Source organism: Apteryx mantelli, chromosome 13 (genome assembly GCF_036417845.1).
Source record: "Apteryx mantelli isolate bAptMan1 chromosome 13, bAptMan1.hap1, whole genome shotgun sequence".
In the NCBI taxonomy this organism is placed as follows: Eukaryota; Metazoa; Chordata; class Aves; order Apterygiformes; family Apterygidae; genus Apteryx; species Apteryx mantelli.
In genome coordinates, this window is record NC_089990.1 from 24,645,242 (window position 1) to 24,671,286 (window position 26,045).

The 26,045-nt window shown below is 43.4% G+C and overlaps 2 protein-coding genes across 6 annotated transcripts in view; both read left to right on the top strand.

The window, feature by feature from the left end:
* The first annotated feature begins 324 nt into the window (after nt 1-324).
* NSDHL (NAD(P) dependent steroid dehydrogenase-like) lies at nt 325-12,084 on the top strand. 2 transcript variants are annotated; one of them, XM_067304036.1, is made up of 9 exons: nt 325-391; nt 1,081-1,224; nt 1,718-1,773; nt 4,385-4,546; nt 5,505-5,651; nt 7,123-7,251; nt 8,462-8,604; nt 10,226-10,328; nt 11,041-12,084. In XM_067304036.1, the coding sequence occupies exons 3-9, from the start codon at nt 1,753-1,755 to the stop codon at nt 11,374-11,376; spliced, it is 1,041 nt and encodes a 346-aa protein (XP_067160137.1). In that variant the 5' UTR covers nt 325-391; nt 1,081-1,224; nt 1,718-1,752; the 3' UTR covers nt 11,377-12,084. The 2 variants fall into 2 exon arrangements, with proteins under 2 accessions (XP_067160137.1, XP_067160136.1); XM_067304035.1 differs by lacking the exon at nt 325-391 and having other exon boundaries at nt 469-1,224.
* Nucleotides 12,085-22,421: 10,337 nt separating this feature from the next.
* Nucleotides 22,422-26,045, top strand: part of ZNF185 (zinc finger protein 185 with LIM domain) — a 56,147-nt gene continuing 52,523 nt past the window's right edge. For all 4 annotated transcript variants that reach the window (XM_067304401.1, XM_067304402.1, XM_067304404.1 and 1 more), the window contains exon 1: nt 22,422-22,535. The gene's annotated coding sequence lies outside the window, so the exon portion shown is untranslated. The remainder of the gene's footprint in view (nt 22,536-26,045) is intronic.

The window sequence follows — 26,045 nt, forward strand, 5'->3', positions numbered from 1 at the left end:
GAGTGAGTTGGGGGGGGCGCGTAGGGATGGGGGGCCGCGAGGGGGGGCTGGAGATTGTGGGAGGCTGAGGGAAAAGGGGGGCCGTGAGGGGCTTGAGGAGAGTGGGAGGCCGGGGCTGTGCGGAGGGGCTGAGGGGGGTGAGAGGCTCTGGGCTGTGGGGGGCTGCGGGGGGCTGCGGGGGCAGGCCGGGGCTGTGCGGAGGGGGCTGAGGAGGGTGAGAGGCTGTGGGGGGCTGCGGGGGCAGGCCGGGGGTGTGCGAGGCAAGCTGGGCGTGCGTGGGGGACGGAGGCAGAGGAGGCAGGGGGAGGGCGTGGGGGTCTCCGGGAACGGGATGAAGGAGCTGGCAGGAGGCTGGAGACAGCGCGGTTCGTAAACAGGCCTTTGCAGGAGGGTGAGGCCTGTATGCGAGGAGGGTGCGGGAGGGGGTGGTGGGGGCAGGTGGAGGGTCGATCACCTCCGTGCCGGTGCTTCCAAACCAACTGCCTCTTCCTGGCTGGACGGGCACCAGTCGTGCTTCTGTGTTTGACTTTTTCCTTGTCACTTCAAAGGCCTTTTCAGAAAATAAAAAGAAGGGAACTGCAAGCTGTGCAAGGCACTGAGTGAGCCAGTTCAGCAGATGTGTTTGCTTGCACGATACGTACTTGCAAGCGTGGTACAGTGATAGTTTTATTGCAGCATTGGTACAGCTGTTTTTGAAGGTCCTACCCTTCGTGCTCACCTGGCTCTCCTCCACTTGTGTTGGCAGTAGTGTTCCCGTGCTTGTGAAACGAGATGGTCAGAGACCTGCTCTGGCTGAAGACCAGTCCAGGCAGAAAATGATTAATTTTCGACTAGTCATATCCTTGATCGATCTCAATACATGAATAGTAGGAGATGGCAGGAACATCTGACTAGGAATGAGGATGGAGTCAACCTTTAAGCGGTAGTTTGTGATGTCATTGGTTTAAAGTGACTGTAGAACTATCAGAGGTTTTTATGTGTAGTTTTTTTTGGTGTTGTAAACAGATCTATATTGGGATGTTCTATTTTTCTGTCTTTATATTTGTCACTTGCTCGACAATATTATATCCCCTACTGTAGGATCCCAGCTGAGTTGGGAATTGTGTTTGTTATTCCTGGGAGGAAGAATATATTTCAATGAGACTTTGGTGGCATCAACAGCCTGTGGTGTGATAACTTGGAAGATCTCAGCACTGGTTCACATCTCTTTGCTGACAGGCATCAGTGAGTACCTAAGTTTCTTGCATGCTGTGTGCTGTTTTGGAACAGGTGGGTGCTGAAATACTTGAACTTCAGTTTATTTCATTGTTTCTAACACCCTTCAGCAACTATATTCTTGGAGAGAGGATTGCCAAGGACTAGAATCGTGTTCATGTTATTTGGAGTATAAAGATTCAGATTTAAAGGAAGCATGAAGCTAATACTAGCTAAAATAAAGCAGTACCTTTGTTGTCAGGGATATTTTATTTTATTAGAACTGTGCTTTTGAGAACATTATTTACTGTCGCTGTTGGTGCTGTGCTGCTTGTTTTGTTCAGCAGGGCAGGGAATATCACCTGGTTCTTTTCATGCTTCTACTTTAGCATAATAGCTTCACATTTGAATTTCTCTAATTAGAAATCTGTAATTACAAAGAAAAATTGGTTTGTCTTAATAGCATACTTCAGCATGTGATATAAGTATTGTGAATAAAGTAATATTCTTCTTTTTTTGAAAGAAATCTGATTGGTGGTGGCGAATCTCCTCTGAGAAATGGCCACACGCCTCAGACCGGTAAGTGGAGGGCTTGAACATTGTTTTATGAAGGTTTGTCTTATGCAAACGTGTCTTCATAGGTGTTTCCTCTGAATATTATTAGAAAAGACATGAGACTGTTTCTGCATTAATGCTTGCTCCAAAGATACTGCTCGTGGAAAAGTGATTCATCAGGGAAGCTGTTTGCAGGAGAGTTTGCTGTTGTTGCAGTTCTGCAGATACTCGGGAATGCTCAAAGCCTCTCAGAAGAACAGTGGTTTTGCCAGCGCTGCCAAATCAATAGGTCTGGAGATTCAGTTACAACAGGGTCATTCCGACATGCATTAAAACAATATTCCATGTTGTAACACAGATAAGGGCCCAGCTGAAGTCCCTGGTATCTACTAGACCATTGTAACCTCTTTCTGGGACTACTGCATTGAATGCAGGAAGTTAGAATATGGAAACAATAACATCTTCCTTGGAGAGCTGTTCAGACTCCACTCTTAGGAATACAATTTGCTAAGCTGTTCTGTTGCATTACCTATATTTCTTGTTTATGAGAAATTTCTACCTTCCGATCTATTTTCTTATAACCTCTTCTTAAGCTTACAGAAGACCAGTGAATCTCAGATATTTAGAAAACAAGCAAACAAAAAAGCAAAGTAGCATCATGTTAGAAAGCGTGAGCAAGCTGTTTTATCTTCATAGCACAACACTGTGGACAGATAGTAGTTCATATCCTAAAATAAGTAAAATCATCTGTAGCTTGGCTTTCTACTTGAGTTTTTTTAGTCCAGGAGCAGTAGTGTGTTAGCTGCAGTTATACTGATTCTGGTCTTTGAGTTGGTTCATTTAGTACTTGCCCAAGAGGTCTGTATACTAAATTGTATTGCATATTATAAATATGCACTAAAGATTATTTAAATCTAACTGGTGATAAGAAGCAGATTTAATGTTATGCTTTACTTGGGCAAGGGGAAACTGTCCTACAGAAAAACCTGAACCATCTAATCTGTAGTACTAGAAAATGATTCTAAGACTTTGAGCCACACAGAGGGCATCATTTTGCCTCTGTATAAAACTTGGATTTACCTACATCTTAAGTACTGTGCACAGTTCTGGTATTCCCAATTTATGAAGAACATGCTGGAATATGAAAGAGTACAGGGAAAGGCAAGTAAAAATATCAGTGGAATGGAGCAACTGACATTTGAGGAGAGACTAGAAAGGCTAGGACTCTTCAATGTGGAGAGGAAACTGGTAAGGGGAGTGATGTGATTGTGTTTACAAAATCAGGAAGGTGATGAGTGAGGCAAATATAAAACAATTGTCTGTTGAATCCTGTGATATTAAAGCTAGGGAGCACTTGGTAGTAGGAAATAGGCCTAAAAAAGATAACAGGCTACTTTACCCAGCAGGTAGTGAACTTCTGGAATTTGCTGGCATACAGGTTGTAGAGACAGACATGACCAGCAAGGTCAAAAAGGAGTCAGGCAAATACATGGAGGTCCAGAAATAGATACTAAAAGGAAGAGACAATGCTGTCTCTTCTGTCATTTCCAATACATCTTGTGGATGCAAGAAGAGTGAACTGCAGGGGTGTTTAGACTCGCATGCCCTTTTAGTTTGTTCTCTTCTCTTGCAACTATCAAAAACAGAATCCAGGACCAGATGGACCACTGGGCCAACCCAGCAGAATTTTTTTATGCTCTTAATTAGAGTGTACTTTGCATGTGCCGTCCCAAATAACAAGTTATACTTTAATGTAAGTGAGCAAGCACTTTTCTCATCGCTGTTATGGATAACTGATACTCCTCAGTAGAACCTTTGTTTAAAGAGGTAGCATTTGGAAACTTTCAAACAACTGCAGCCTTTGTGTGGTTTCACTCGGTTAAAATTCCCTTCGGCTCAATAGAATAACTGCAGAGGTGGAGTTTGTGTAGCAACAATAAGGAGCAAATCTATTTCCAACCAGGACAGAGCATTCTTTGTACAAAAGTTTCTGCAGACTCATTACTTGTATGTTCTCTGTTGCTGGTGAGGTTTTCAGACTCATTCTAGTTAGATGAATGACCAGACCAGAATCTGTTAATTAGTGACTCTAGCCATTGATTTTCAAAAGGTTTTGGGGGGGGGGGGAAGGACTAATGACTAATAAAAAAGGATAAGCTTTGCCTTTACCTGATTGCTTTCTTGGCTTGGAAGAGCCTAAGTTTCATGTTGCCGGGAATTGCTTTGTCCTTGCTAACTGTGACAGTTCTAGTATTTTGAGTTCTCTGTGCCGTGTGGCTGAGGTAATTTTGCTGCTTTACCAGCAAGGCAGAGTTGGCTGGAGCCAGTCCTCTTTCTCTTTCCTCCTAGGTAAGCCAGTTCATTATGTGCCAAAACATGAACCAGCATGTGTGGACCACTGGCAAGGCTGAACTCTAAGTTACTGTGATAGTACAGACATACTTAAAGTCTTTTGATATCTGAATTTAGATTCCAGATTTAGATTCCTTCAATCAACCTAGTTACTGACTTTAACACTTGCAGTTGTGCAAAATTCCGGCACATAAAGATCTTACAAAGTTTAGATCCAAGTTTACTTGTACAGTTTGTTGGTGTATGTTTGCTTGCTATGATACTTTCTTCTTTGTCACTACAGACCAGTAGGAAATGCACAGTGATCGGTGGTTCAGGATTCTTAGGCCAGCACATGGTGGAGCAACTCCTGGACAAAGGCTACTCGGTCAACGTGTTTGATATTCGGAAGGGGTTTGAGAATGAGAAGGTGCAGTTTTTCCTGGGAGATCTCTGCAGCAAAGAGGTACAAACTAACAACAGTAAATGAGCTGGGTAGATGGGAACCATGTCTGTTTAAGCAAACGTTCATTCAAATGGCTAACCAAGCTTTTTCTGAAGCACTGAATCAGTTCTTTGAGAGATGATTGCTTATGTAGATGGTATCCTGAAAGCACTGTACAGGTTGTAAGGGGGTATGTGGATATGTATCCTTCCTCTCACCTTTCCCAGTGAAGTCAGTAACTCTAAAGAGTTTTCTGTGGAACGTTTAAAAAGATATATCTGAGGCCTGCTTGGAGCTGACGGGAACAGAACTTATTCGTGTATTATGATTTCTATTACTGCGAGCTCAGTTCTACAGTCTAATTACTGTCACTGTTGGTAATTGCGTGTGGGTGCTCTCTTAGCTCACCTCAGCTGTATGAGAATGACAGAATGCATTATTTTATTTTTCACAGTTAAGGCAGACTAAGACCTCTTGGACACTTATGCCTTAACTCAGTCGTGCATGTGAGCCTTGGCAAAAAAAAATGTATGCAATATGAAGAGACATGTCCCCACTAATATGAGGCATCGTGTCTCAGAGTTTTATGACAGCCTTCTCAAAAACAGACAGTGCCATGGGGTGCGGTCAGAAGTTAAACCTGCTGTATGCTAAGTTTTCTAACTCCTATCTCCAGGTATCTTGAGTCTCATAGCTACCTTTGAGGCACCTGAAAATAGCTGTCTAGATAGCCTCCAGGTCTCAGAAAGTTCCCAGGTTCCTTTTTGGAAGGAAAAGATGTGGTGCATTTTTGCCTAGCAAGAAGGATAGGACATTGTGAAGACCGCAGAGATGATCCTATTTCTGCTGCTCACCTTTATGGAAGGAACGTGATCTGAAATTTGAATGAGAAAAAAACCTGTGTTTTATATCCTTCCTTTTCTTGGAGTAGACACTATTCTTGCAGTTTCATTTTTGTCTTATAACATCTGTCTTCTAGGCTTTGCTCCCAGCTTTACAAGGTGTGTCAGTGGCATTTCATTGTGCATCACCAGCACCTTCCAGTGACAACAGGGAACTGTTTTATAAGGTGAATTTTATGGGAACCAAAACAGTCATTGAAGCCTGCAAAGAAGCTGGAGTGCCGGTAAGGGCAGAAAAGCACGTGGGGAATATAAGATGCTGATGTGACTTTATAACTTTTGAACTGTGGCCCAATTTCAGTCTGGTTTGATAGCAGGGCAAAACTTTCTGAGATGCTGAATTTCTGTTTGTTCCATGCAAATATGCAGAAGAGAGAGGCTCTTGCTGTTCCACTGAGAGAGTCTGATGTAAGTTCAATCCCTCCTGGTCACAGAAAACCTACACATCACAATTTCCCTTACTGTAGGAAAAAGATCCATTAGAATCTGTCATACTAGACACCTGGGAATTCCCCCAAGGGAGAACGACTGGCAAGTGGATTCTTTCATGCTTTTAATAAAAGGCCAACTCTGAAGATAGTTTTTCCTGCAGTGGAAGTATTCATGGCATCTATTACTTATGTGAATTCTTTGATGTATTAAGGAGAAGGAACATGCTTGTGCCACAATCTCAGTATAATTCAATTTAGAAAGTCATTTACTCACAAAAGGAAAAGCCAGAGGAAACCAAGATACTGTTCAGGTGCATTTTTTTTGTTTTGTTTTGTTTTCCCCCTTCTCCTTATGTTTTTTTGATAGCGCATGAGTTTTTATTTAAACTTTTACCAAATTTTCAGGCATAGTGTATGTGAAGGTCCCTTACTTATTCTGGTCAGAAATGTTACTTGCAAAGCATGTGTTTTGCAGTGTCCATGTGCAAATACAGAGCTGATAATATTTAGAATTACATGCTGTATATCATAAAGGACTCTCAGTCCACAATTTTTCTTCTTGTGTAATAAGTTGTTGTAGGAAATGAGCCATGTAGTGTTTACCTTCATGCTTTGTCTGGGTAGTGTCAGAGCAAGAGCTAAGTCTTGTTGGAACTTGTTGGATCCAGTCATCTTTCTATTACAATGTTGTTTAATACCACATGTTTCTGATTATTCAAATGAAGCACTGACTTCCTGTTTTGAATCCACTAGGGTACATTTTTATCCAACAAAAACATCCAGGATAAAAATTCTTTGTTGTTTTAATCTAGCATGATATCGTTATTGGAAAGGTGAGCAGATGCGTCTTAAAAGCACTCATTGTGCATTAAGTGTTAAAATGTGCCAAGTCAAGTGGGCGCTCTGTTTCCCTTGGAGATGTTTTCCTCTTGACTGATTGCACTGGAGGCTTGTTGAAATGTGTACTTTACCTGCTTCTGAAGTGTTCTGTTACTATTTTAATAAGACTTCTTGCTCTTTCAGGCAAGAGTTGTGCTTTCATCTGGTTTAGGCAGCAGTAACAATGTGATGGGATTGACTGAGAATGTGGGAGTTTTAGTACCTGAAGTTTCAGATATTAAGTTAAACCATGTCTAGAAGAACATGGGTTATTCTCTGTAGAATCAATTGATTAAACATTATTACTGTCTTTACTCACGCTCCGTAAATAATGACCCTTTTGTCCTAGGTCTCAAACAACTGTTTTCTTTCACATCTATTGCAGAAACTGGTGTTAACTAGCAGTGCCAGTGTTGTTTTTGAGGGCACAGACATAAAAAATGGAACAGAAGACCTCCCTTATGCAAAAAAGCCTATTGACTATTACACAGAAACGAAGATCCTACAGGAGAAGGTATTTGTCATCATAGGTTTAACACTATTATTCTTAATGCTTATAGCTGTCCTTCCTAAAGCAGGGCATGCCCTGGGGGACACAACAGACTCTTCAAGATCAGACAGATTTCTGTTGTTCTCCAGAATCTCTGTTTCATCAAAAAAAGTTCACTATTTTGGACATTTGCAGATCACCAGTATCTGTTCTGCCTTTAGATTTTTAATGCTGCAGTTTTTGTGGTTTAAGTATAGTATGCCAGTGTTTTAAACCAAAGAAAAATGTTTTTTTCAAATGTTTTTCAGTTGTTTGCATTTTAATTGTGGAAAGATCTTATTTGTGTAAGAAGAATTTACACTTGCATCTAGACCGAAGTAGATAGTGTGTCCTGTTAAGCAGAGTATTAGACTTAGCAGTTTTCCTTATGTTCCTTGAAAAGGGCTTAATTGACTACACAACATCAAAACATCTGTTCATTTGCAAGCATAACTACTTTGCAGTAAAGTCTACTAATAGAGTGGAAGCTTATGAGTAGAAATCAAATCTAGCCCAATGTTCTTGTGATTATGTCTGTGCTGGGTGAAACAGTGAAAGTATTCAGTGTTTATTTGTATGTGTTGCTCTTGGCTTTTAATAGGAAAGATAGCAGCTATTCAAATTAGTAGAACACCTTGTTTAGAAATTCCCAGTGGAATTAAATCTTCTTCAAAGACGCCTTGCTGAATCTGCTTAGCACTTGGTGCTGCCAGGAGAATGGGGTGACACCCTTTCTGAATGTGATTGAGAAGGCCTGTGATGGAAAGCTTCCGCTGATTGAGGACAGAGATGGACACTGAAATGCTTAGCGTCCTTCATCTCTTCTCCAACATGTCTGTAAAGATTTTGTGGAGTGAAAGAACTTTCAAAGTTCCTCTGGTCTTCATGGTCCTAAATGAGAGAGCTTAAGAGCTCCTTCCCTTTGCCAATCAATTCTTAAAGTATGTTCACTAATGAAAACAGATATACGTTTGTCTGTTGCCTTTCCCATTAACGAGTAGTGGGAAAAGAGGTAGAATAAGAGGAAGAATAATTTGTAAAGATGTGGATGAATAATAATCCTTTTACTGATGTCTTCCCCAAAGAGATGTGGGAACCTCCACTCTATTTAATGATGAATTAGGGATATATTGCTAAGCCATATCTTTCTTCCCAGCCCTTCTTTCCTGATTTTAATACCCTTTTTCCTCTACAGGAAGTGCTGAGAGCAAATGACCCAGACAACAATTTCTTCACTACTGCTATTCGCCCACATGGGATATTTGGCCCTAGAGATCCTCAGCTGGTTCCCATCCTCATCCAAGCAGCTAAGAATGGCAAAATGAAGTTCATGATTGGGTGAGCAAGGCTCAGTCATTTTACAGGTTTTGTTAAAATTCATGCTAAACCTACAAAGTCCCTTTTAGAAGGGAATAATATTAAATCAGTAGCGTTGTTGTGATCTTCTCTAATATTCGTCCCTGTCCTATGGTGCTCAGCATCTGAGGAGGAAGCAGGATTTAACCTTCTGCACTGGCAATTTCTGCTTGGGAACTGCAATATAATTCTAGGAAAAAAGTAGTTTTCTTCAATTTTTCACTTATGATCTAGGATTCTTTTTTAAGAATTCTGCTCTGTGCAGGACTCATGCACTCAGACAAATGAGTGTTCTTTGTGCGAAAGTAATACCAGTGAGAAAAGCTGACATAGCCTGAGTGACCTTTGCACAACCTAAGAGTTCTCCTTTTAAATACAAGACTGCTCAGATTACTTGCTGTTAATTTACCTAATATACACTTCTGGCATTTGGGGGTCTTTCTGTCATACCCACATTCTAATTGTATTTTAATATTTGTGATAATAAGATCAAAGATATTTGCCTTATTTTTGTGCCTGGCACAGCTTCTAGTGGACTACTGAAATTTTAGAGCAAGAAAGAATTCAATCTATTACTAAGAATTTTTTTAACTGTTGTATTCTGCTCTTGAAAATGAATCTCCTTTTTAATTTATAATAGATTTTTATTGCATGCAGAGAGCTGGTTTGTGTGTGTATGGGCGTATGTGAATGAATATGTATGTGGACTGGGGTAGGAGGAAGAAATGGAATAGTTTTTGTTGTCATTGTTCTTATTCTTTGTTGCTCTTTACTTCTGAACTGATCTCTCAAACTGAGCTGAGTAGCAAACCTGAATAAACTCAAGCTTTCCAGTTAGTGCCATTCTTCACTCAAATTCACTCAAATATGCCTTCCTCATCCAAGTTTTCCTAGTGCTATAAAGACCTGTGTATCCCTTCCAAGAAAGAGAATAAAATAGCCATTCATCCATGAATGCCAGGAATGAGAATTATTAATCATCAGAATGTTGGATTACAGCAATATTGTTTTCATGGCAAGAAGAGTGTGATGATGGCTTTGTAGCAGTTTGTTTGATTTAACTGGACTCTTGAAAGTGATATGCAGATTCATTTTCTAATTCTGTGTAGAAATAGATTTAACACAGTGGGTTAACTCTGTTTCTGCTGGGACTGAATTGGCTTATTGGGGGAGCAAGTTAAAATGTCATGAGCCAAGAAATTCATAATTGAAAGCTTGTCCTTAAGTGACTCTATGTGCTGGTTACTACTCTGTTTCTGTCTGTTCTTCCATGGATCATTCTTCTGATTCTGAGACCTCTAGAATTTGAAACACCTAGAAATTTGGCAACATGTGAGGTTTAAAAAGGATACTCTTACAGGAGTAGAAACTTTCTGAGGGTCTTGCTGAGCTGAGACAGTAACAGCTTTGACTCTGCCTCCAGCCTGAAGATGTAGAGACTTCATCTCTCTGACAGGGTATGGGCTGAAGTTGCAGCACAACAGAAGGGGAGAAGAAGAAACTTAGAACAAATATACATTGTGTGAAAGTCCTTCATTTTGCCACAAACAGATTTTCAGCCTGGTTTACCTTTGGGTTAAACTTTTTCCTTTTGTCTGTGCAGAGATGGAAAGAACTTGGTAGATTTCACCTATGTGGAAAATGTGGTGCATGGACACATTCTAGCTGCAGAACATCTTCAGAAAGACTCTCCCCTGTGTGGGAAGGTAAGAAGGGAACTAGCAAGTGGTAGGGGAGTGGGTGTCGCCTAGCCAAACTTCACCTGCAAACCTCGCCTGGTTCCATGTGTCTGTTCTGTAATTAATGCTGATTCTGTCTGTATTGAACATCTTGGAGATGAGTGGAACTAGCTCACACAGATAGGTCCGTTTTTTCTGTCTGTGAATATAATGATTGATTGTACATCTGGTGACCATTCTTTGCAAGCATGTAGGCTAAGATATGTGAATATACTTTAACTTCATTTTATAACACTCCTTGTGAAAGGAAATCTGGGCAAAATTCTTGGCACCCTAGGTATGTGTTTAAGAAACACAGTTACCTAGCTCTTGCAATACAGTTCTGAACAGCAGAAATTTTTATAGATTTTCATAGTACCACTGTGCTCTGGGCACACACAATATGCACGGCCAGGATGCTTTAGCATGTTTGCATTGTATTGTATCATCCAGTTTGACCATTTATGAATAATCTAAGGTCTGTAATCTCAGGAACAGCTAGCTTTCTTAGCAAAGAAGAGGTTCATCACTTTTCAGACAGAGGTAATTGGTGCAAATCAGTTTCTCGTGGAAACATCTTTTCATTCAAGTCTGGGATATCAGTCTTGTCAGCTTGAACATGAGTTGGGCCAGCACAAAGATGAGTTTCTGCAAACAGTAATGTTTTTATCATCTGGCTTTCTGTCTTCCTCTCTTTCAGGCATTTCATATCACAAATGATGAACCTGTTCCTTTCTGGGCATTCATGTCCTGTATCTTGACTGGCTTGAACTACGATGCACCCAAGTACCAGATCCCCTATTGGCTGGCATATTACCTTGCCCTCTTCCTTTCTCTTGTGCTGTTGCTGCTAAGTCCACTGGTCACCATCAAGCCCACTTTTACCCCCATGCGGGTAGCGTTAGCTGGAACTTTTCACTACTACAGCTGTGAGCGGGCCAAGAGAGACATGGGCTACAAGCCACTGGTGAGCTTGGATGAAGCAATAAGGAGGACTCTCCAGAGCTACCCACACCTACGCCGGGCTAAGGCCTGAGAAGTCCTAGAGGGATTTTTTTCTACTTGGTTTTCCAGTGCTTTGACAGCTTAACACTGAAGCAAGCTTCACTAATTCTCTGGAAAAAGGAATCTTCCCCAATTTCCTCATCCTCATCACCATCATCAAGAAAGATCTCTCTGGGTTGAAAAAACTTCGTGTAGTAGCTGTGCTAACAGTTCTTTTCTTTAATGTAACTGGTTGTTCTGAAACAGCTGCTGAACCCTATGGGCTATGGGTAAACAAACACCCTGCTGTGCCCTTTTCAATCCCAACCCAGCAAATCAGCATTCCTTACTCTTCTCTCCCCACCCTTGCCCTCTGTTTTGTTGCGCTGGTGATTCCACCTGCCTCTTCTCATAGCTGCAGATTGGGTAATGAAATACTTCTTACGACTGGTTCCTCTCTGTGGTTTGGCCTTTTCTATACAAGAGCAATGAAGGAGAAGTTCATACCAAAAAGGAGTTCTGCCACCATTTCTTTTAAATTATTGAAGTTTTTTTAAAATTATTGAAGTTGATTTTATTATTCTGGGACTGCTCTTGGATTGCTCCATGATTGATGGGTGATTTGACTTCTTTTTAAGGTATCAGAAGAAAACCTGAGAAATGGCATGCTAGGCTTGTCCTTGTAAGGAACCTTGTGCCTTTGTTTTTGCAGGAGCCTATTTCTATTCAAAAGTAACACAAATAAATCAAGAAGAAACAACTTCCTAATCTTGTGTTTCATGTTTGAAAGGGCAGATTCTGTTCTGAACATCTCAGCATAAATAGGATTTTAGTCATTCCCTTTGGGGGGGGGGGTGGTGATGGTGGAATTTTTGCTGTGGCTGTTGTCAGTCAGCACGTACTATTTTACCATAGCTTGCTCACTCCCCATGGGAATTACACCGTATGAAAGATCCTGCCGCACAAGGCTCCAATCTTGTCTGGCATGCCACTGTCTGATACTGGTGATTCTGTTGCTTTGACCACTCATTACATGAAAAACTCTTTCCCACGAGGAAATGGTTATCATAATGCTGTGTTCACCAAGCTGTTTAGTTTGACATTTATATTAAGTTTACTTTACCCCGTAATCTTGCTAAGTGCTTCAGTTTGGTTTTGTTTTTAAACAAAGAGCTTAGGTTCGAATTGGAACTTCCCTCTGTGCCGGTTCCTGTCTCTCCAGGAGTCTTGGTGTTTCCAATTTCAAAATGTATGGGAGGTGCCCCGCTATGTGCTCATAGTGTGCCTAGTTCAATGAGCCTTAACCTCATCTGGGACCTCTGTGTACTGCTGGAATCCCCTAGAAATAAGATTATTTTAGCTGCTTGTTATTTTCTGGAAAGTTTTATGTTGGTCTTTTTTTCCTGGAAGTTTTTATTTGATTTTTTTTAAGAGCTAGTTTGTTTTATCAGACTTTGTCGTGCTAGATCTTGAAGTAAGTATTAGCTGGTTGCTTTGATCAGTTTGCTCTTCACACAGTTGCTGTTCACAGCTGTCAGCCACCTTTGCCATTTTTTGCAGGCCCCAGGACTGAACATTTAAAGCTTGAATTTAAAGCTTGAGTTGCAAATCTTCAGCAGTGTGTTGATCAAAAGAAGCCCTGTGAATCCATAGTTTTCTGGAATCTGTTTGTCATCCTGCGTTCAGTGTCAGTGGAAGACAGATGCCACCGTTAACCGGAGCTGTTTTGCCCCATGCAGTCATATATGGCAAATAGCATCAATGTGCTGGCACAAATCCTATGTTAATGGAAAGATCTGTTTCTGTGACGTAAGTGGATACAAGTTTCCCATTCAGATCTTTAAAAATGTGTGACTTATAAAGACAGCACTCACACTGTGGAACCATGCCTGGCTGAGAGACATTGCTTTGTTGCCAGGGCTTTGTAAAAGGCCCAACATCTCACCTACTTTAAGGAGTAAGGAAGGACCAAAACACGTTCATGTTCCTCTCTGTGGAGCTGGGCTCAGTACCAGTTTTTGAAATGTGCTCAACAGACATGCCGCTTTTAAGTCAAGGAATGGCCTTGTGAAAATGGCAATTCAAACATACCTCTGCTATGTGCAATCGAGGTGCCTGCTAAACCCAAACTGGTACGTACAAATAGCCCTGAGGGACAGAGCATTTGAGCTGAGGTGCAATGCTACACTGAAAAAACAGTACTGCTTTTGGGACTCGTGCTGCAGTGCAGCAGGGAACACGGGCAAAGCAGTCTGTTAGGAACTATCTCAACTCTGTGCCATGCTGCATGATAGGGTACACCTGACCATCTCTCTAAGCTTCAGCTTCCCCATCTGCAAAATAAAAATAACACTGCCCTCACTCAGAGAGGGGGTGAGAGGATAGGATGTTACCAAGTGAGAAGAGCACGGACTATAATTACTTGAAATCAAAAATTGGAAATAAGCTAGCAGAAGCACATTTTGGCCTCTAGATGGCATTTCCCAGCCAGATTTGTCTTGCAGCTTCAACCAGTCCTAAAAGCCTGTTTCTCAATCCTTGGACATGGTACTAGTGGAGGGTTACTCATCTGCATGTGTCCCTGGAGAACTGTCAGGGTAAGAGGTGAATAACATCCGCCCAGCAGGTGCTGCAGAAACAAGAGGCACTGGAAGTTCGAGTCTGCTGGATAAAAAGCAGCAAGCAACATGTTTTCCCTCGTGTTTGGTTGATACAACAAGAGTAAACCAGAGGTTTGCTTCCATGGGGGCGAGCGGTTTCCCGGTGCTGGGCACTGAAAGAAGCATTGCATCATACTGAAGTTGGTTTGACTTGGTACTCCCTATATAATTAGGTCAGTTCCCAACATTTCTTATGGGAGTCTGACTAGCTTCTGTTTTTCAAAACAGAAGTAAACCCACACAGTTGCTGTGGTAGACCCTGATGTCAGCACGTCTATACCTCCGGCCGTTACAGAGGAGAAACCTTGCTTCATCCATAGCCTCTTCTGTCCCTGACCAAACCTCCTCCTTTCAGCTCATTTTCTCAGCGTTCCCCAACAGTGATCTCCCATTTAAGCCCCATCTTGCATTTTCAGTGCAAACCAATTGGATCCTTTCGTACTCTTCTTCCTGTGAGTTATTTGTCATGCTTCCTCTTCGCAACCTGTATCTTTTCTGGGGGGGCGGGGGGGGGGCGTAGAAAGCAAAATTGCCGTTGTCAAAAGTTTCTTTCAAGTATCTTGAGTCAAATGCAGTTGCAATCTGCCACTGTCAGTAATATTTGATAAGAGCTGCCGGAGGCTTCAAAGAATTTCTTAGAGCACTCTTGTCAAACGTTTTATCTCTATCGCTTTGCTTTCCTGGCTTTTTCTTGCTTCAGTGACTGATCTTGCTGACCTGAGACATTTCTTGGTTTGAGGAGTGGTGGGAGAGATAAAGGAGATATCGTCTACGGCTTCCTCTAGAGAAATAGGAAAGGGAGGAAGAAAAGTACTTTTTATTAGTTCTAGGTGGAGTTAAAGTAACTGAGAACACCATTTCCCCTCTTAACAGAGAGACTGCAAAGGGCGCGTAAGCACTGGAGGAATGTTACAGTCAAAGAAATGCCTTGCAGACTTGCCCTTAGTTAGACTGCTGGAGAGCTCTTGTCCAGATACACCTCGCTGCCAGGAAGGAAAAATGATGGCTTGGTTGTAATTGTTTGAAACAGGTAAGAGGAGCAATTGATGAAAAAGCAGGTCAGAAACTGTCTTGCATGTCCAGTGAGCAGAGAGGCATGGAGGCAAATTTAAGTCAAGCCTGAAATGGGTACGTAGAAGGTTTCAGGTGGAGGATAACGTTAACATGTCACAGGTGTATGGTTCAGTTACAACTGTGGAAGCTCACTACCTCTGAAGACTTATAAATACCAGGAACTACCATGCCATCACACTGCTCAAATGCAGCCTTTTATGAAACTCTGTATGTGGCATCTTTTGACTCAGTAGATCCTTGCATACATTATTCAAATCTGCTGATGTTAGTGATCTCCAAGCTCTGGTATGGCTTCCCACACCTTTTAGCCCTGCAGAGCCAAATATGGCATGAGTGGGCTGGAATATGCCCCTTGAGAGAACTGGTTACCAAGTTTCGCTAATGCTTGTGCAAACATTTGGAAAGTGCCAGGCCCATAGGTGTAAATGATGGTGCAATTTGTCATTACTATGGGAAAAGGAAAGCAACTTGTTTGTGTCAGAGCCCAGAAGAAGCTTGCTGAGCTGGTGATGAGAAATAAATAGGCATCTCACTACTTGCAACAGAGCACGTTTGAGGTGTTTCTGTTACCAGGTTGCACATGTTGTTTTACTGTCTTAATACCATCAGCCTGGCACTATAGCCACAGCTTCTCTTATGCCTTGAGTTTGCTGGCAAGCTCATCCTGTCTTAGCACTGAGAGCTCCTGGCCTTCTGTATAGGTGTGTCTTTATGACCATGGGCGGTTTCCTGGTGAGATTACTGTATTCTAGCACTAAATAGTCAAGCATATAGGATTCTGTTTTGCTACCTGCTATTAGGAAGGTGAGGTCTGGCATTTTGGCAGTGCTTCATAATGACATCTCATGAAAAACCAGTTTGATTCCCTCGCAACAAATGGGTGTAGTGATTTTACGCCCTTCTACTCATCACAGCTCTGCTCAGTCTCTATTGAGGCTTTGGCTTTCTGTCACCTTGGCAAAGGCCCAAAGGATTCATTGATTTGTGACCTTCCTTCTACCTTCACTGCAAGGATGAGGGCTAGCTAGTTACACAGGAGAAAGTGTCATCCAAAAGCCTGGCAATGTTCCAATGGAATTCAGCGCTCCTGAGTGTTGTTGAGTCATATTTCATGGCTAGAAAAGACTCAAAAATTTTAAGAATATATCGTAACAACTGTTCAAATACAAGCTGCGCTAGTCAGGGAGATCGCATGCCTCTCTGGGCGGAAGTCTGTTGTTGTCACAGTCATGACAAGAATCACCGTGCTATGGTAAAATTGGCTGCCTGGTTGTGTGACCTGAGCAGCTTCCTACCTTCTAGACTTCACTAGTTCAAAAGGTAGGTGTACTGCACCTGTAGAAAGGAGCATACTGTAGAGTTACGCAAACTAGTTTTAAACTGGCCGTCTCTGGAAGCAGTAGCAGTGTGCTCATAGCAGCAGAGAGCCTAGAGCAAACTGATTTACCCTATCGAGAAGTGACTGCAGTGCAGGCATGACTGCAGTGCAGGCATAACTGCAGTTCACAGCCAGCCAGACCTGCTAGCCTTATCTACAGCTAGCTGTCAGCTTTTAGGTACTTCTTCTGTATGGACCAGCTGCTGGGGTTTGGCTAAGGAATCCCTTCTGGGACAGCTTCTGGACTCCTTCAAGAAATGGAGAACTAGTCTGTTCATGTTTCAGAGCACTGGCAATGTTTAATGCCCATTGCTGTTCCAAAAAAACCCCAAACCAAAACTCCACACCCAAAATCTAGTTTCCAATTGGAATGTGCCTAGTTTGAGCATCGGTCGTCAGCTTTCCTATTTTTATTTCCTGGATGTAAATGCCCTTCATATGTTCTCTCCCTGAAATTTTTCCTACACCATGGTCAAGTCATCTCCATTTTCTTTTTGTGGAGCTAAACAGCCTGAGCCCTTCAAATCTTTTGCTGTCAGGCATTCTCTCCAGTCTGCAAGTGGTTTCTGTGGCTGCAGCTTCCTTGCGTGAGGCAATTCTTATGTTACACTGATCCCAAATGATCTGCTTTGCAATGCACTAAGACTGTAAGGGAGACAGATAAACAGTAGTGAAACACACATTAACCAATGCTAACTGTGCAACATCGTTATGAGAAGTACTTGTATTTTTCTCTTAAAGAAGATGCAGGGAGAATTCCTTTCCTGGTAAAATCAGATACTTCAGGCTAAAATTTACCTGCAGCTGTTACAGAAGGATAAGGTTTCCTAACTGGAGATGGAAAAAGGACTCCCTCAACCTGCAGATTCCTCCCTACTCCCCTGCCGCAGGAATTTTTATGTGTCCCTGGAGAAGGTAGTGTTGTTTAAACAGAGCGACAGAACATTCCTCCTGCTTTGGGCTGGGCTGGCTTCTCCAGCACACCTGGGTGGCAGCATTAGCCACACCTTTGGCTAATAGCCTGAGGAGGGAGTCAAGATCTGCCGTGGGGTCGGGGTGTTTTCAAACCAGACCCTCTACACAGAGGAAAACAGCCCCTCTTCTATTCTGCTCATGTATTGATGAAGTTAAGGGCTGTTTTTCTGTTGACTTTGGTACATGCAGAGTTTGCTCCAGAGACACGCAGGTTAACTCTGTTGTTTCCAGCTGTGGCTGGCCTTGCCGGTGAGTCTGAGTTTGGTGGCTGTGTCCTGAAGTGTGATGCATTTGTCAGTATTTAACCCGTAATGGCTAGCTTGGGAAAGCTGCTACTTCTTGCAGTGGCAAGGTTAGGTTACTTTTGTTAGCTTCCAGCTTGTATCAGTCTTGCAATTACTACCGTATATATTTGCAAATAAAGGGGAACGAAGACCCAGGTTCATTCCCCCCCCCCCCCATTTATATTAGGAACTGCAGTTAGGAATCCATTTATTCTGGAATCTTTCCCTGAGCCTCTTCTAGAAGCTAGAGAAACTTGGGCTCCTGATCTGATTGTTTCAGTTAAGTCCCTAAAGTTAGGCAAATTGACCCTCCTTGCAGAACTACTTTACATCTTTCAGCCTCTGGTCTGGAGTGACCTGATGGTGCTGCATTTCAGTGGCCTTGTGGTGTGGTGCTGTACCAGACGTCACACAGGTCTACCGCTCGCTGGGGAAAAGCTTCTGCCTCTGGCCACTGCTGTGATTTTTGAAATGCCGTGTCATTAAAAAATGAATATATTGCTGTAATTATGAGGAGGAAAAGTACTCATCAGGGTTTCTGTGCTTGCTGGTGTGAGTGACAGTCACCTACACTTTGGAAAGAGTGGTTTATCTAAGCTCTTAATTGGAATAAAACCACAAACAGTTTTTTGGGACTGGTTGTCCCTAACTGTTCAAGTTGCTGCATACCATAGATATCCTTGATGAGCTCTGTTTGCAACAGAGATGTAGTGTGAACTGTGGTGACACAACAGCCCTGGGAATATTTAGTGCAAGGTAAGCTGTCTGCATTGCTGGCCATGGTTATTTTGATCTGAACAGAGAGCGTGAAACCCCTTTTCTACCAAAAAAAAAAAAAAAAAAAAAAAAAAAGGTTCCTATTCCACTCTTCTTACTGTGAAATAAAAGACAAAGCTCTGGCTTATGTTAATATGCATGTACTACCTTTGCGTGATATCCAGTATCTGTGACCCTATGGCATTGTCCTAGTCCATGCAAGAAAGATAGAAGGTCCCTTTCTATTTACTCTATGCCAGCCCTGGAAGACAACTGTTTTTGAGACTTCTTTCTTTTAAGGCTTTTTAAAACATTCTCTGTCTGTCTGTCTGTCTGTCTCTCTCTCTGTCTCTCTCTCTCAGCTGTTAATAGGGAAACCTGCTCCTTGAGAACTCTGTCACATTCACACTGTGGATGCTTGGAGCATCCAGTTTTCTGCTCCTCCTGAGCAGCAGCCACGATGAGAAGAGTTTCTCTGCTTTACTCTTTCCACGGAAAGTGGTGTTCAGCAGCTGTGCACTTGCTATATGGTGTTGAGGCTGCTGTGTTTGTTAGGGCCATGGTGGTGTCTTGCGTGATCCTCTTGTGCAGACCTCAAATCTCTGAAATACATGAGCTTGATTCTTCTTGTTATTGCCTTAGTGTAATGAAAGTAAGTGAAGGACTACAATGCTTCAAAACTGATGGGACAGAGAGAACTGGAGCTGCTGGAGAGGTCCCAGGTTTAATCACAACAACAAGCCTAGTACCTTTCCTGCAAGGCACCACAGCTGGAGAGCAGGCGTTGCTGCAGCAGAGTCCATGCTACCCTGATGGTGTCCTGTGGTCTGTGGGCTCAACAAGGAAGGAGAATTGCAGTGGTTTATTCAGGCTTGACTAATCAGAGTTTCTATCCCTACTGCTCTTCCTCAGTGTCACTGTGGGCCTTGGGCAAATCCTGTAGTCTTTGTTCCTGGTTCCTCTATGTAAATCTCAGATAACAGAGGTTCACAAGGATTCTGTATTCAAAATGCTTGGAAGAGAGATGAGTACCTCAGTGCTGGTAGGACCACAGATATCAGGGGAAGGAAAAGGAGATAGGTATTGCTCCTCACTCCAGGGCTGCAGTTTGCCAGTGAGTCATGGCATCTTAATTAAATAAAATGAAATGATAACACATTTAAATGGCAAATGAGCTGGAAGGGGGAATAGTAGCCGAATAAAGTCCCTCTTATTCTAGTGTAAACTGACCATGCATGGCAGTTGTACCCGTATCATATTTCTCCCCTGGCTTTCCCAGACAAGCCTTAACTCTCCTCTTGCCGTGCTCCCAAGGAGCCCCATGTGGCCAGTGTGATATATAGCAATGAGCAGGTGAAAGCTTTCCTTCACTCACCAAGTGCTGTTCTGCATTAGCCATGCATCTCACAACTGCATTAGCCCATAGCTTTAAAGGCAGAGACAGCACTTGCACCAGAAAACCATGGCTACATTCAGCGAAATGAGATGTCTTCCATTGTCCGTTCTCTCAGGAGCACTGCCACAGGCGTAGCACAGCGCGGGGAACTCCATGTGGGGTTGAGGTGTCAGTAAGCACCACTGATGCAGACCTCAGACTGGAGTAGCAAGGGGGCTGACCTCTGATATGTGGGAAGGCTGTCGAAGGTCAGGACTAAATCAGTGGGGCTTTGGGTGGCATCAGGAGGTTGTACGTGGAGGGTGAAGACTGAGAAGCCTTCACAGTGTGAAGTGACTGTGAGCCAGGGCTTGAATGGTAGTTGTTTAAATCGTGTTGCTGGAGGGGAAGAAGTGTCCTGCAGGGCATTTCTCTGTATTTCACTTGGCTACATGCTGTGCAACATGTCTTTCATTAACAATGGGCTCATCTGAGTTGTTGTGATGGAGTTGCCAGCACAGAAGCAGATTTTCTTCCGATTTACCTTGCTACCGCACCCTGGAGTTTAAGACCTGTCTTTGGAAGTTTTGTACATACTCTTGAGCCAATATTTTCAATCTAATAGCAAAATGTTAGTTATCACTGTACCTATCTCCTCTTAGTTAATTAGAAAAGCAATTCTTTGCTATGTTCCTTTCTTCTAAGGAAGAGAGCCATGCTGATAGACATCATTGCAACTAATGTTTTAGCATGCGTCTGTGCCAGTTCAAAGAAACAGTTGTCTGCAGCTAGTAAAACAGCAGTCAGTCAGCTTCTGTGTGTATTGTTCTACGATGTCCTTATCCATTTTTTTAGTGTTTAATATTAAGGTGATCGTAATAGGTGCTATATATATATATATTTTTTTTTTTTGAACAATCACTGCAGAACAGTGTGTTCACACTGGAAAAAGAATATAGTCCTTAGACCCTGGGGAGTCCCTTTTGCTCCCTTGGCAGAGGACCTATTGTACCCAAAAGGCTAGTTAAGCTATTAGTCACTATTATTTCAGGAAGGAACCTGAATGAACCTTCAGCAAGTGAAGGGATGACTCAAGGCTTACAGAAAGTAAAACTGCACTGTCAGCTGGAGGTAGGGACAGTGCATTTTAAACAGGCTGTTTTCTGAGCTGGACACCCTTCTGTGCCCACTCTGAGCTTGAGATGTGGCTTTGTAAATATTACATCTTCTCTCCCTTGCCTATCTCAGCTGAGATCATCCTCAGCCTCTGGGGAAGACACTTCAGCTGAGCTGAGCTCTGTGCTGGTGCTGATGTTGCAGCACAAGTAGATCAGAGAGGAAGATCTGAGACTGTGATAACAATTTTGACACCAGGGCTTTTCTGTTGTTATCTTTACTATGCTGCTGGGAGCCAGGGATGGGTTATTAGCCTTGTTATAGCCCAGAACACTAGGGGTTTGCCCACTCTCCAACAGCAGATCAGTCGCAGAGCTGCAAGGAGAACACAGAAGTACTTCTCTCCAAGACCCCTTCTACTACAAACTCAATGTTACTTCTGATCAATTTGTAGGGCACTCACTGGTGGCTCATGGAGAAGCAGCTTTTACGTGTGACGACCTACCTCACCTCCAGTAGAAAGGATAGGAGGAGGAGAGGAATAACAGCAGCAGAAAAACCTAAGACCAAACACTGAGATAAGAGCTCACTATTGAGTGTGTTTGTAGAACAACTGCTCTGGGCCCAAGGGGCAGGGAATCATGTGCTGATGGATGCAGAGGTGGGGAAAGGTTCTGTGACAGTTGCCCAGATGGGAGCTTCATTTCCTTCTTGCCATCCTGTGGCAGCTCTGAGCTGATGCCTTGACTTCTAAGAAGTGCTCTAAACTCACATCTCCAACCATTAGTCTCTGGGAATTGGAACGGAGGGAGCCAAGGCAGAAGGTGTACCCAGGGGTCTTGCTATGTCTATTCAGAGAATCACTGGTGGAGCTGGGCCTCAGGGATCTTGTGGCAACTACAGCAATTAATTAGAAGGAAAAATAAACTTAGGAAGATGACAGTACCTGGCTGCTTCCTCTGCAGTGAAAGAGTGATAATCACACCTGCACATCTCATTTGATTAGTTAGAATGAGACAATCACTGTTGAGTGCTAATTACAGTGCCGGTCCCTGATGCTACCCAGGTGCCACTGCCATAAGTGGCTCTCCCAGACTCGAGGGCTTGCCTGTACTTGTGTAGCAGTGGGAAGCCTGCTTCCCCTTCCTGTGGTGCCAGCCTGTCCCTGGGCAGCACTAGCAATGCTTGGCCCGGGAAGGAATATAAGTGGGGCTAGAGGGGGGCTGCTCTCTGCTATCCCATTGCAGCATAGAGCTGGGGAACATGGCATTTGCCGGAGAATGTAAGGAATGTACAGGAGAGCTTGCAGGGAGGGGAGGCCATGCAGTCTGAATGGAGAAACCTGTTTGATTCCCCTGGAGGGCAAAACACACCCAAGTCTCCTCCTCAAAACAAGGCTTGGCTTCCAAGAGCCAACCCTCTCCGTCAGCCCCAGCAGGTAAGCGCTCTGCCTCGCCCACAGCTGTCTTGGCTGCCAGGGAGTATCGGAGATACCCGCTGCGAGCTCTTGAGGGGCAAGAGCGCTGGGAGATCAGTTGCAGACTGCTCCCACGTTGGTCTTGGGGGGAAACCACAGCCGAGGAGCCTCTGCAGGTAGGGCTGGGCAGGCAGACTGGTCCTCTGAGCCTTGCAGAGGGCAGCTGGGGTGTTGCTTCTCTCCGTGCTTCACCTGCTCTCTCTGCCTGGGGAGGAGGAGGAGGGCTGCCCTTTTGTAACCTGCTTATACAAGGATCTGGCGGGAGTGAGGGAGACTTGAACTGATACCCTAAATCCACCTCCTGGCTTGGGAGGTGAAGCCCTTTTCTGTAATGTGTTGGACCAAACTGTGGATCTAAAATGGTACTTAATTACAAGGATGGGGCTAGTACAAATAGCCAAATAGGGCACAACGGGGGAGATTTGGATGTGGGTCTTTGCTGCTTGCCTTTGTCCGATCACTGGGTTCCCTCCCTGCCTATTATCCCACGTCTTTCTAAGATCCTGGCCCCCTCTTAATTTATTAGGTAGAGCAGGGAGCATGGCAGTGAGCTTAGAGAAGAAAAATCTGTGTGCGTGCAAGAATGAGTAGAGTCTGGAGAACACAGGTAAAATTTGAGCCTATGACCCTTCCGGGCTTGGGGTAAGCTGTCCCCTTGCCACCTCCCCTACCCCCTGAGGACCTGGGTGTGAAGAAGGGGAGCACAGAGGGTGATTTTTCTCTCACTACTGCTACGCCTTGTTTCGTTTCTCTCTGCATTAGTATGAAATCAGCATCCTGGAAAGGAAGGGATGGGAGTGGTAAAGCTGGTACAGAGGAGACGAGCACCTCCCTCAGTCCTTGCTTTGTCCTACTACAAAGCTTGGTGAATGTCTTCCCCACTTGCCTGTCCCCACCCTTCTGCTTGGCCTTCGGCTGCTCCAGGACAAACCCTGACCAGGAGAACTGGAGCTGGATTCAGCTGGTTGCTTTACCTTGAGCTGGGGAACAGAGGCATCCTTCTGAATGGGATTGATCTGGCCACTGTACTTATGCTGGTTTATTTTATTCATCCAGCCAAAGACAAAACACTAAATGTGTTCCCTAGAATTTCTCATGTTTTAATTGAAAATCCCAATCTCCACAAATGATTGATTTTAATTAAAAAACAAACAAACATATTTTCTGGCAAAACTTCGTACTATCTCTGAGGTGTTATGAAACTTCAGTGGATTTTTTGTCCTCTTCTGTTTGTGGATCTGTGATACAAATGCAAGTTCATTTCAGCCTTTGAAAGCAAGGAAAACTTCCTTCCTTCTTGCTTTCATCTTTAGACATCAAGGCTTAAGGTCAATGGAATGTGGGTGCAGTAAACATCTTTCTTCCATTTCAAATACAGAAATTAGTTGAGCAATTAGGAGTTAATGTCTTGTAATTACAGTAATGAAACTGAATACCCAGGACAGTGAAAAGTGGTTTAATAAGAGCAGCAAGCTTTTGTGTTGCGGTGGTCATGTTATGTAGCTTTATGCAGCCCCTAGCACAACAGGGCTCCAAGATGATCTCTCAGGATAGACAGAGCTGCAGCTCTAATTAAGTTCATGCCACACTTTCCTGACTTCAGTAGCTCATATCTTTGCCAACTTCATCTGGTCAGACTGAAGTTTTCGGTGTGGGATATGTGGCTGTGAATGAATTAAAAAGAATTATAATTGTGCTTTGGTAACTTGTAGTCGTTGTCTTAGACGTGACTGAAATGTGTCTGCGTTGCTTGTGTTAATGAGTTCCATGCAGGCTTCCCCATGGCAATTGCTGGCCTTCATTTCTCCTTTCCCCATGCTCCCCAGAGAAGGGACATTCGCTGTCCCCATGGTACAGGTGACAGACCCCTAGGGATTGTGGTGGCCCCATCTGAAGTGTTGAGGCTCTTCACAGAAATACTGCACAGCCAGCTGGGGTCAGCTGCAGGTGCTTCTGCAATTCGTACTCTTTAGTCATATTGAAAAAGGTGGGTGCATAGTTAATGGCAAGCTATGATGTGGATTAAAGTATTTGGCTAGCATTATGGAAGAACTGTGGCGGAGGTATGAAATGTCACCTGCGACAGGGGAAACTCTCTTCTCCAGCTAACACTTGCCTCCTCATATTCCCCTACTAGTGATTCCTGGGCAAAAGTCTCCTCTTGTTCTAGCATGGCTTCTCCTTAAAGCAGCTGTATGTGCCCTGAACAAGATAGCAATGAACTATTGTATTCCATGTGCCTAAAATGGTTGATTTAAGGTTGCCTGGATTGCTATATGGCATTTCTGATCATTTGTAAGCTTGACTTTAGAAATTTCGTAATGCTTTTTTAATATCACTGAGTGTGTATGTAACAGTGTCAGCGTTAAATAATCATTGCACAGGAAAGATGGAGGGCAAGGGTGAAAAACTGGTCTTTCAGGAAAGCTAAGCATTGTCTAAAATGAAAGGACTCACTACCCTGCCTGTATGGATGACCATTTAGGTGGGGTTTAGCATTATAAATGTTTCTGCTGTTCAGAAGCAGTTATGCATGAGTTTATCTCTATTTGAAAGCCTACAGCCACCCGGTTGTTCCTAACACTGAGCCAACATCTCAACACTACATGTAAGATTTGGCATTGAGGCTCAGCCCAAGTCCTGGACTGTGCCTCAGGCTGTGGGTCTGATTCTTCAGAGACTGACAACCTCCCATTTCAAACATTCAGCCACCTGTGTGGATGAGGTGGGATGATATCTTAAATTGTAGGTTACGAGTTTATGCCGTAAAGGTTGAAGTACAATTCATGTTGTCACTCGCTTCCCCAAATGCAGACAGTGGGCGGAAGCTGTCCATCCTTCCCAGGCACAGGATGTCATTCAAGCCAGAGTTCAAAGGTGAAATAAATCTAGTTTTAGGAATCATGGCTCAGAAATATTAGAGCCGCTGGGCACAAAGTGATAATGCAACATAAACTTACTTTGCCAGATGAAACTTGTTCAAAGGAACTTGAAGGGTTAACTTTGTTCTGGCAGGCTTTATGCTAGATCAGGCACAGGCTGTCCACACTGCTCTAACTTTATACCTGATCAGGTAACAGCTGACATAAAAGCATAACATTGGCACAAAGTTTGCATTGTGTGCCCTGGCTAATGCAAGAGAAATGCAAGCATGTGCCCACGCCTAATCCAGATCACTGGAGGGCAGTCTGGCAGTGCACAGACCTGGGTTAGCAATCCCGAAACCAGAATACTGCCTTTCTGGGGCAGAAACTAGTGGCTGCATGTAACCTACGCGGAGAAGCTTTCTCTCCTTGGCTTTTCTTTTGTGGGTTTGGAACAGTTGGGCTTGATTTGCTGAATGTTAATCCAAGGTTCAGTCTTTCACCATATGGGCTAGAGAGTAGAGACATGGGCCCTGGTTTAGGTCTGGATAACAAAATCCACAGCAGAGTTTAGGAGGCTCAAATGAAGAAGTTCCTGTTTGCAAGCTTTAAATACATTTTGAGGACCCAGAAGGTTAGAAGATGCATCAGTCATTAAACCAAGAGGCTCTTCCTCATGACCTAACCCAGTCCAGTTTGCAGCTGAGGGCCAACCTTCAGACTGTTGGTCAAGTCCTCCTACTAGTACACAAGTTCCTAGCT